This window comes from Aquarana catesbeiana, linkage group LG10 (assembly GCF_042186555.1).
Source record: "Aquarana catesbeiana isolate 2022-GZ linkage group LG10, ASM4218655v1, whole genome shotgun sequence".
Lineage (NCBI taxonomy): Eukaryota > Metazoa > Chordata > Amphibia > Anura > Ranidae > Aquarana > Aquarana catesbeiana.
In genome coordinates, this window is record NC_133333.1 from 129209654 (window position 1) to 129221873 (window position 12220).

General features: G+C 42.5%; 1 protein-coding gene across 1 annotated transcript in view; it reads right to left on the reverse strand.

The window, feature by feature from the left end:
- SHISA7 (shisa family member 7) overlaps nucleotides 1-12220 on the reverse strand; it is a 270504-nt gene that overhangs the window by 21404 nt on the left and 236880 nt on the right. The window contains exons 4-5 of the mRNA XM_073602641.1: nucleotides 4140-4199; nucleotides 1194-1349 (exon numbers count right to left, since the gene is read on the reverse strand). Coding sequence (XP_073458742.1) covers nucleotides 1194-1349; nucleotides 4140-4199 — 216 coding nt within the window. The remainder of the gene's footprint in view (nucleotides 1-1193; nucleotides 1350-4139; nucleotides 4200-12220) is intronic.

The following is a 12220-nucleotide window of genomic DNA, read 5'->3' on the forward strand; positions in this document are numbered from 1 at the left end:
TGCCTGACTCGTACGTGGGTCTCTTCGTTTTACATGCAGAATTGCATTTCTCTTTATTAAAGTAACCTCACAAGGCATTATTGCACTATTGGAGTTTTTCCTTTTTTTTGCATGTTTGCATTTTTTGCAATTGGGCCTTGGTTTCATTTGTATTGGATCTGAACACTGCTTGGTACCTGTGAGGATTCCGGAGAGGGACGAACCAGGACATTGTGTTGTCCCTCTATAAGCTCCCAGATTGCAGAGGGACGCACCAGGACATCGGGTCATCGTTTCACAGGATCTCAGATCCAACAAGCGCCTTATGACCCCCCTGAATAAGGGTGGTCGCTGGCTCTCTGGTAAGCCTCTTGTCTCTCTGTGGTGACGGGTTTCACGTGGTCAAGTGTATATTTTACACTTCACGCGATTTCACCTATTGGATCCATGCTTCATGAGGATCTCATCTTATGAACTTTTATCAACAATGAACTTTCTGCATAAGTGTTTAATCTGCACTTTATTCTTGTTTGCAATTTAGCCATTTTTTGTTTTTTTTTGCATTATATTATATTCACATGAATATTGTATATTAACTATGGTTCACATGTGCACATCTGTACCTTTTCTAGTTTGCATATTTGCATTTGATATTTTCTAGAGCTGCACTTTTTATTATATATTCTTTTTTTGTGCCTGATATCTGGGTTATAGTGCTTAGCTGCTTGTTTTGCTGTTTTTACCAAGCGTGGATATTACTCTTATTTTATATTATTAAGGTAAGGAACAATGTACCATGGCTGTTCCCTTTTCTAGAAATGGAAACGTCAGGAACAATGAAAGGAATGATATACAACACCCAATTGTACAATTTGCAGCTGTGACTGGAATTATCAACTTAGGCCCCTTTCACATTTGTGCGACCTGTCATGCGACTTGGGACTGCAAAATTGCATTACAAGTCATATTACATGTTTTTCAAGTACCGTTCATATCTGTGCGACTTCAAAGTAGTCCCTGCATTACTTTGGTCTGACTTTGATGCGACTTGAGGTCCCTGAGGTCCCTAGACCTCAAGGTTACACAGGCATTGCTTCAAGTTGTGTCAAAATCGTGTCAAAGTCACACGACTTTCAGGATGTACAAGTGTGAAAGGGGCCTTAGACAAACAAAGCTAAAAATCAAACATACAGTATAGCTTCTACATAACTTACCCAGTCTTTTTAGTGATGAATATCTGCTGATGTCTGATTTAATAGCAGACTCATAGGAGGGTGGCAAATGAGACAAGTTATGGAAAGAACGAGAGAATGACAATGTATTATATTTTTTGGAAGAAGGTGGAAGCTGAATATTGTTCATTCTGTAATCTAGATAGGGAAGTAAAAAATGAACTTTAATTATATTTTCTTCTGAAATATGCAAAAGTACCAGTTTGTAATTCATATAATACCATCATTATGAAGGTGAAAATTGCATTTATTTAGGTGGTTTGTAGACAATGTGCAATAATGGTATTCTGTACATATCCTCCCATTTCTACTGTCAGAATTATGTCCAGGACTTATTGACTTCAGTATTTTGATGCTGACAAAGCACTACTTGGAGTTACGCAGAAGGAGACAATTGAAAATAGATAAGGAATGTGTCACAGATGGACTGTGTTAAAAAGTAGCTTTGCAGATCACACATCAACATGTCATAGAGTTACACCGCCCATCAAATTTACCTCGACTAAGCTCTACTATCCTCTCTATCCTCCAGAGAAGCCCTTCACTTTTACTCAGTCCAATGCCATTGCTGGCATCTGCGCAGGCCAAGTTCCTCCACCCCAAACCCGCTCATCCATGTCTTTATGGACCTTCCTTTGTGCACTGGTGCAAATCATTTGGTGGAGCGGGATTATGGTGTGGGGTTGTTTTTCAGGGGTTGGGCTTGGCCCCTTAGTTTCAGTAAAGGTAACTCTTAAGGCGTCAGCATACCAAGACATTTTGGACAATTTCATGCTCCCAAACTTGTGGGAACAGTTTGGGGATGGCCCCTTCCTGTTCCAACATGACTGTCCATAAAGACATGGATGAGCGAGTCTGGGGTGGAGGAAGAAGAACGTGACTGGCCTGTTCTATCGGGTTGAGGTCAGAGTTCTGACCTCAACCCGATAGAACACCTTTGGGATAAATAAGAGCGGACGGCAAGCCAGGCGTGTAAAGGCGGGTGTCCCAATTCTTTTTGTAATATAGTGCATATACTATATATATATATATATATATATATATATATATATATATATATATACATACACAGTATCTCACAAAAGTATCTCAGTATCTCACGTTTTTCTAATTTTTTTTATTATGTCTTTTCGTGTGACAACACTGAAGAAATGACACTACTACAATGTAGAGTAGTGATTGTACAACTTGTATAACAGTGTAAATTTTCTTTCTGTCCCCTTAAAATAACTCAATACACAGCCATTAATGTCTAAACCAATGGCAAAAAAAGTGAGTACACTCCTAAGTGAAAATGTCCAAATTGGGCCCAATTGGACTTTTCCCCTCCCCGGTGTCATGAGACTCGTTAGTGTTACAGGGTTTCAGGTGTGAATGGGGAGCAGGTGTGTTAAATTTGGTGTTATCGCTCTCACTCTCTCATACTGGTCACTGGAAGTTCAACATGGCACCTCATGGCAAAGAACTCTCTGAGGATCTTAAAAAAAGAAATGTTGCACTGCATAAAGATTTCCTAGGCTATAAGAAGATTGGCAAGACCCTGAAAGTGAGCTGAAACATGGTGGCCAAGACCATACAGCTGTTTAACAGGACAGGTTCCACTCAGAACAGGCCTCACCATGGTCAACCAAAGAAGTTGAGTGCACGTGCTCAGCATCATATCCAGAGGTTGTCTTTGGGAAATAGACGTAAGAGTGCCAGCATTGAAGGGGTGGAGCGTCAGCCTGTCAGTGCTCAGACCATAGGTCGCACACTGAATCAAATTGGTCTGCATGGCTGTCATCCCAAAAGGAAGCCTCTTTTAAAGATGATGCACAAGAAAGCCTGCAAACAGTTTGCTGAAGGCAAGCAGACTAAGGACATGGATTACTGGAACCATGTCCTGTGGTCTGATGAGACCAAGATAAACTTATTTGGTTCAGATGGTGTCAAGCGTGTGTGGCGGCACCAGGTAAGGAGTACAAAGACAAGTGTATCTTGCCTACAGTCAAGCATGGTGGTAGGAGTATCATGGTCTGGGGCCGCATGAGTGCTGCCGGCAGTGGGGAGCTATAGTTCAATGAGAGAACCATGAATATCAACATGTACTGTGACATACTAAAGCAGAGCATGATCCCCTTCGGAGACTGGGCCGCAGGGCAGTATTCCAACATGATAACAACCCCAAACACACCTCCAAGACAAACACTGCCTTGTTAAAGAAGCTGAGGGTAAAGGTGATGGACTGGCCAAGCATGTCTCCAGACCTAAACCCCATTGAGCATCTGTGAAGCATCCTCAAACGGAAGGTGGAGGAGTGCAAGGTCTCTAACATCCACCAGCTCCGTGATGTCGTCATGGAGGAGTGGAAGAGGACTCCAGTGGCAACCTGGTGAACTCCATGCCCAAGAATGTTAAGGCAGTGCCACACAAAATATTGACACTTTCCATTTGATATCTTTGGTTGAATTTCTACTCATGCATCAGAACAATTTCATTGGAAATCCCATTTGAAAATCTCAGCTTTCCACTGCTTTTGAAATTGGATTGCCCATCGTTTTGTTATTGTTGGGACTTTGGTGTCCTTCTTCGGACATGCACATTATTGTTTCACAGTGAACCTGTTCTTGTTCATTTTTTCACCATTTCATTTATTTATGATATTTTTTATGTCAGTTATTTAGCACATTTGTTTAATAGGTGCGTTACTAGCACCTTCCTATTATTGTTTGTCACCCCTGTTGGCACACAGAGGTATCACATTTAGCGCTACACTATTTATTCACAAATATAAATATATATATATATATATATATATATATATATATATATATATATATATATATATATATACATATATAGTGTTAAAGATTGATGGTGGGTAAGTGAGTTAAGCTAAAGTAGTCAATTTTGTTTCAATTGCTTTTTTCTGACTTTTGTAAGACTTACCTAATGTTGCTGAATGCTTTGGGCTATTAACGGTAAGGATGAAGTTATGATGCATATTGTCTGAAAAACAAAAAGGAAAACATTTAATACATTAAATACATTAAATATTGATAAATATCCTATCACTGTCTTTTTTTTACTCCAAAATGATGTTAGTTTATTTTTCCAGTTTACTGGGTTTTCACTAACACTGTTAGTGGTAAAGCGTCGCTAGTTTTAGCGACGCTTTACCATCGTTTTAGCGTGCTTTTCGGCTGATAGCGGCTAAAGATAGGGTTAAAACTGCCTATGTTGTGGCGCTTCCGAAACGCTTTTCAGGTGCTTCGGAAGAGCTGCCCATGCAATCCAATGGGCAGGGGCGGTTTAGGAACACTGTATACAGCTCTCCTAAACCGCCCAAAGATGCTGCTTTGTAACGTCCCTCAAGCGCACCGCCCCAGTGTGAAAGCACTGCGGTGGCAGGGGAGGCGTTTTTTCGGGAGCTTTACAGGCGATATTTTTAGCTCTAAAACGCCTGAAAAACGCCTTCAGTGTGAAAGGGGTCTTACAGACTGAGGTTCATTCCTTTGATCTAAAGAACTGAGAGATACATTGTATCTCTTCTCTTCTCTCTGAGCTGAGGAATGTTTTTTTTTTTTGACACCTCTGGCTCTGCACAGAATCGGGGAAATGTCAGTTCAGATGGAGAGGGAGGGTTGAATCTAGATCTTTTTGTTAACGATTAATCGTGCAGCTCTAGTATGCTTTTTTTTCTACTTATGATTTTATTGCTATTACACAGGGGACCAATAGTCCCCTATGTAGACACTTGTGCCCATCATATGCAGCCACTCGTGCCCATCAAATGCAGCCACTTGTGCCCATCATATGCAGTCATTGTGCCCATCAAACGCAACCACTGTGCCCATCATATGCAGCCACTTGTGCCCATCATATGCAGCCACTTGTGCCCAGTATATGCAGCCATTTGTGCCCATCAAATGCAGCCACGTGTGCTCATCAAATGCAGTCACTTGTGCCGTCAAATGCAGCCACTTGTGCCCAGTATATGCAGCCACTTGTGCCCATCATATGCAGTCATTGTGCCCATCAAATGCAGCCACTGTGCCCATCATATGCAGCCACTTGTGCCCATCATATGCAGCCACTTGTGCCCGTCAAATGCAGTCACTTGTGCCCAGTATATGCAGCCACTTGTGCCCATCATATGCAGCCCCTGTGCCCACCAACCCCCTTTTGTGGCTCTGACGGCCTCCCCACATGCGGCTCTGACGGCCCCCACTCGTGGCTCTAACGGCCCCCCGCATGCCGCTCTAACGGCCTTCCACTCGTGGTTCTGACTGCCCCCCTGCTCGTGGCTCTGATGGCCCCCCACAGGTCGTCTGTCACTTAATGCCAGTCCTGAGTCCACCAGAGCAGCCGTGGCGGTGGGGATATCTGTCCTCGTGTCTCCTCTTCGCCACCTCTTCCTAAGCGCCAGGCATCCAATAGGATGCCCTGGCGCTTTGGCCAATCGGGAAACAGGTCTGACGACCTGCCTCCCTGATTGGCAGCGAGAAGCGTTAGTGTGAAAATAGCGAAAATTAATTTGCTATCGTCACACAATTGGGTGAGATCAGGGCGCACTCTCTGCACCCCGAGCCCACCCTATTTTGAAGCCTATTAGAGCCAATGGCTCTAATCAGGTGCTTCAAAAAGTACCACCCCCTCCCGCCCGCCTTAGGAATTCATGCGTCCAGCGTCCTGAAAGGGGCCGTGCGCATGGATGGGGGGGCGGCGCCTGTACGCCCACAATGCACGGGCCACCCCTGTTGAGAAAACAGTGTTGCTTTTGGGTAAATTTGATTTTTGTTTACATTCATAAATTTGTAAAATAAACCTTTCCTAAAAGAAACACAGAGGCTACTTACGCTAGGTTCACACATGTGCTGCGCATTTGCGTGCATATTGGGCGGATACAGCCGTCCATTCATTTGCCTGGGCTGCTGTATGCACGAAATGCAAGAAGTCCAAGAACCTTTTTTAACCACCTCCAGTCTGGGACTTTTCTGGCACTTTTTGTTCACATGTAACAGTAAGTATTTTTTTGCTAGAACCCCCAAATATTATATATTTTTAAAGCAGAGGCCCTAGAGAATAAATTGGTAGGTTTTTCAAGCGCATTTTTTTACATCACATGGTATTTGCGCAGCAGTTTTTCCAAAAATTTTTTGGGACAAAATACACTTTTTTAAACTTTAATGTAAAAAATCTCAATACATTATGCAAATTTTTTGTGAGGTATAAAAGATGATGTTACGCCGAGTAAATAGATACTGAACATGTCATGCTTTAAAATTGCACAAGCCCGTGCAACAAGGACGAACAATGTAAATTTTACTATCCATAGATGACGCTTTAAAAGCCTTTACAGGTTACCACTTTAAATTTACAGAGGAGGTCTAGTGCTAGAATTACTGCCTGTGATCTGATGTTTGCATTGATACCTCACATGTGGGGGTGATTGCTGTTTGCGTGAGTGTGGGACCAACACGCGAGTTCGCCTTTGCGCACGAGAATGGGGGCACTTCATTTTTTTATTTTTTTTTGTACACTGTTGCTTTACTTTTTTTAATTTTTATTGCTGTCACTAGGAATGTAAACATCCTCGTGACTGCAAAAGGCAGTGACAGAACTCTTTATGGACAGATCTGGGGTCCATATCCCTCGATTGCACTTAAAAGCATTGAAACACCAAGATCAGTGTGTTGGAATGCTTTCGATTTTTAAAAACTGGCGCTAATGGTATCCGAGTAAACCGCAAGTGATGTCATGTCATCGCTTCCGGTTTGCTGTTAAGAACAGCCGATCAAAGCCGATCCCGGGAGAGCCAGAGAGAGCCACGGAAGGCAGTGGGGGTGGGGGGTGGGGGATTAATAGCAATTGAGCAGCTAGTAGGCCGCTCCAATTGCTATTACAAGAGAGCCGACTGCCAGCTAAAAAAAATTATACTCTCATTTGCTCATTTACCTGCAAAAGAATATTTATTATTTTTTGTTAAAAAGTGAAATTAACCTTAAAGAGCTTAAATTTAGGTATGAATTGTATTGCATAGTTACATTTGCCGTGCTTAGACCAATGTAAGTATTGCACTAATGTAAGTGTAGGGCCACTCAGTAGGCACTAGTTTTGGGTAAATTTAGTTTTTGGCCTCCTTGTAATCAGGGAGACCAGTTGTTGTTTGTTAGGGTCTGTCCTAGGTTGTGCTGGTGCAGGCTCAGTTACTTTCCCCTGCATCCCACTGAACTCTGTGATATAGCGGGTGGAAGAGCTTAGACCCTGGCCTGCATATTCATGCCTCTTTACCCAATCCCTAGTCAGGGAAGTGAGTGACCAGCAGAGGGCTGAGAGGAGTATAAATAGGCTGGGGCCTGGAACAGCTTCCTCTTGTTCCTGGGGGAGTAAGACCCAACCTGAGGGCTGAGGCATGCCTGGGAGACTACCTGCAGCTTCAAAAAATAATTTTTGGGGTCCCAGTACTTGCTTGGGCTGGGGGACCTCTGGCCTAGCCTCCTGGAAGCATACAGAAAGCTCATCGGAGGATCCAGGACACAAGCAACAAGTACAAAAGCTGACTGGTACTGCAGGTGGGAACACAGTATACAGGCCACAGTGAGCATCAGAGACTTTTCTTTGCCCTATTTGGGAGAGCTTACAACAGTACATCCAGGATAATACTCCTGTTGAGGATATACTGTTTGGAATCTTGTTACCCTTCATATTCAAAAGGGTTCTCACCCTGAGTGAGCAGATAAGAATTAACCCCTTCACGCCAACCGTACGCAAATATGCATTCTCGGCTTGAAGGCGTTATACCGGGGCGATGCCTGCAGCTACAGGAATCATCACCCCGGTACCGTCTTTTAGAGCCAGCGGTTGGCTTTCTAGTGCTAACAACCAATGCGGGCAAAAGCTGCTTGGCTGTTATCCTAAGGAGCAGGATGCCGCCCCCTACCGCCGCCTTCCGCGGCTCTCCCGGGCTCTCCCGTCCCACCAGGAGGCCCGAGCGACCAGCCGACACGTCCGCCGGCTGGCCGAAGACCCAAATGAAGCCGTAATCGGCTTAGATCGGGTCTCTGATCTAGTAACCCGGAAGCGATGTCGTGACACCACTTCTGGTTTACTCAGCTGCCAATGGCGCAGATTTTGGCATTTTGAATACTTTAAAGTGCAAAGGAGGGATTTGGGGTCTTATAGATCCAAGATCCCTCCATAAAGAGAACCTGTCACTGACTATCACTGTTTACATTCCTTGTGACAGCAATAAAAAAAAAATGATCAGAATTTTTTTTTTTTTTTTTTTAAAAGACAGTGTAAAAATAAAAAGAGCAATACTTTTAGCACAGGACCTCCTCTGTAACTCCAAACTGGTAACCTGTAAAATCTTTTAAAGCATCGCCTATGGAGATTTTTAAGTACCATAGTTTGTTGAGATGCCACAAGTGTGCGCAATTTCAAAGCATGACATGTTAGGTATCTATTTACTCGGCGTAACATTATCTTGCACATTATACAAAAAAATTGGGCTATCTTTACTGTTTTGGTTTTTCGATTCATGAAAGTGTCTTTTTTTCCCAAAAAAATGCGTTTGAAAGACTGCTGCGTGAATATCGTGTGACATAAAATATTGCAACGATCACCATTTTATCCTCTAGAGTCTCTACTAAAAATATATATAATGTTTGGGGGTTCTAAGTAATTTTCTTGCAAAAAAGATGGATTTTATCTTGTAAGCAACAAATGTCAGAAAAAGGCTTTGGCATGAAAGGGTTAAAATCTTCCATTATAGTTTTGTTAGAAGTTTTTGGAGTATCCCAAGGCTCGCCCTATCTCAGTTTTCTCAGCAAAATAAACTGCAAAAAGTCATGTACGGCCTGTTCTCTGACTCAAGTGACTGTGAACTACCGTGTGCCTGGCTGCTGTGTGCCTATCAGGTAATGGAACCTGGGACCAGACAGCCAGACCAGTCCTAGCTCAGTGCTACATAAGTATGTCATCTCATACTTGAACTTCCCTGTGGAAGCGGCAAATCATTGTAGTAGTCACCACTACTACAGCGATAGCAACGATCTTCCAGATCTGTGCTGCCTTTCACCATGTGTGCGATCTCTGCCCATCATGCTATATCATGCTAACAGATGTGTTTATACGCATAGGGGTTACACAGGAGGCAAAATTAATATAGGATTATATAATATCTGCCATCAATAGCTAAAGAAAATATTCTTCTCTCAGGAAAGGCTGCAATTTATGCAAGAATGATAATAATCTTAAAAATGTTGACATTTTAGATGGGATTTTGAGGTGCTTTAAATTGATTTCCTAAAAAATTCTTCAAGCAGTCATTCCTCCTTGTGGCCACAGGGTGTCAGGGTAAGCACATCTAACATCCATCGTGCTGCGACTTCTAAGGCCTAACAAAATACACATTTATTGTATATTACAATTTGTGCAATGTGTATTTCCATCAATTAGACGCCGATTGATATTCTTTTTTTTTTTAAAATGAAATACTTATTTATAGGATTTTCATCTTACTTGAACAACAATATTTCCATACTTGCAGAGTCATGTACATACTGTATATCCTTAAAAAATTGCTATGAAATGTATCAATCAAATGTTACATAAGCAGTTTTGCATTCCTACTAACTACTGAACTGATAATTAAAATGCAGAATACAAACAATTAACAATCCATGTCCTGTATGCTTGTATTTTGTTCTGGTGCATCTAATGGTATGCATTTTTAATTTATCAAAACTGGGGCCAGAATCTGGAGCAGCTTTGCATGGCAACTAATCAGCTTCTATCTTTCATTTTCAAAGCATAACGGTACAAGTCTATGATAGAAGATGATTGGTTACTTATGCACAACTGCAATCACATTTTTGATTAGGCTTGCCACCTCTTCAAGCCAAACCCGAACACTTTAGAGGCCTAGGACACCTTTGGGAGCCCCAAGGACATAGCTCCCAACTGTCCCTGATTTGGAGCAATGTCCCTCTGTCCCTCTTTCCTCATTTGTCCCTCATTTTGGTCTGATCCATATAGTTGTATATAAAATGCACTTTTTATCTTTCAAAAAGTGTTTCCCAGTGCTAAACCTTTCATCCAATTTCTAAATTGCTGCATTTGTAAATCTCAAAAGCCAATATAAAGGAATAGTAATGGTGGTAAAATCACTTGTGGATTTACTTAACCTTTGTTAAAAATTATTATTTCCCCTTTAAGGGGGTGTGGCAGGGGGCGTGTCCTATGCCTACATACATTTGCTAGTAGGTGTCCCTCATTCTCATCTCAAAATGTTGGGAGGTTTGCCCAAGGAGAGTGGTAATGCGGTACGCATAGCGTGCCGCAGCGAACAATGGGTGTGGCCAAATTGCTTTTGCTGACTTCATCGCTCTGCCCCCCCAGTGATGCCGAACCTGAACCCAGACAGCCACCTGCAACTCCCGGACACCAACAGATTTGTGTGTGACTCTCTTGGTTACTTGGAGAGCCGCAGTCCAGTCTGAATAATGTGTCCGGGTTTCAGTCCGCATGAAAACCAAACACACGATTCAAAAACTGGACAGGTGGCAACCCCAGTTTAAGCCCAGGTTCACACTGCTCCATCATGAGTCCCGCGACTTCCAATACGGCTTTGCCCTGCAAACATAGGTGTGCGCAGCCTATTGTATTAGGGTGTGCACCTCAAAGCTCCAACACATATGCCTTTGTGACATATTAACCAGCCTTTTCCCCACTCATCATCCTAAAACAATGGGGGGAGCAGGTGAGCACACAGGGGGACCTGGGCAGCAGAAAGAAAAGTAACTGGGACAAAAGGGTGGCATACATTGGCACCAATCCCCTGTATTTTCCTCCCTTGGCAGCTGAATATCGGCGAGAGGAAGAGGAGGAGGAGGAGAAGCCTACGTTCAGCTGCTGCAGAAGAAAATACAAATCAGTCCCTTAATTTCCACTCCAGCCCCCTATCCTGTCCAAGTTCTGGGGGTCGGCAAGTAAGGATCGTGGCTTACCTGTCACCTGCCCACAATTGATGGGTTGCCAACTCCAGGATTAGGGTGTGCCCAGGCACACCTGGCACACCCCTTGCGCACGCCTATGCCTGCAAATTCAGTCTGACTTTGATCCGACGTAATGTGACTTTTTACACTCTATGGCATCAAAGTCGTATCAAAGTAGTGCAGGAACCTTTTCTAAAGTCGAAGCGACTTGTGTCAGATCAGTTAAGATGGCTCACATAGGGAAACATTGAATTTGACATGTCATGAGACTTGTACTCTCACAAGTCAGATCCCATGTCGCACCATTTGAACCTGGGCCTAATACTGCTTCAAGTTCCTAAAATCTTGAAAAGTTAAAGAACAATCTCTGAGGCCTAATTTCTATAGTAAAACTCATACTGGTATTAAGTCTAATTTTTCTAATTTTCTTATCTCTTTATCCTTAATATACCATTCCTTCAAAGCACGCACTCTGTCTGATTTCTAAAGCTTTGAATTTTATTTTGCTATATACTTTTAGAGCTTTCTGGTTTAAAAAAAAAAAAAGAAGGATTCTAAGGATGCAGAAAAGTTACATTAATGCACCTGCTTTAGGGATACCATTGATATTGGAAGAAAAGTAGACTAGGTCAGTGTAAAAATGTCAGTTTACCTGTCTGTCATGCTCACAATACATTCAGCAACACTGACTTTTACATGCCGATCATGAATTGTGATTTCAGATAGATTCTAAGCCAGGAACTCAGAAAATATTGAAGCCAGATAACTAGCATGCTCTGTAGGAGGTTAGAAGTGACAGTCCTTCAGGGCTCCTTTAAAGTGGAACTAAACTCCCTCAACATGAACAATTTTAACCCTTATGTGCTAGCATTAGTAAATAGATAGGAATGTATATTATATTTACTTGTTTTAAACTTTTTTTTATATTTCTTCAGTTGTTTCCTGGTTTCTGGTCTTGGCCAAAATGTCATCCATCCTAGGAATCTTCATGGCAATTTTTTCTTTCATCTGGAGGAAGGGTGGAGGGTT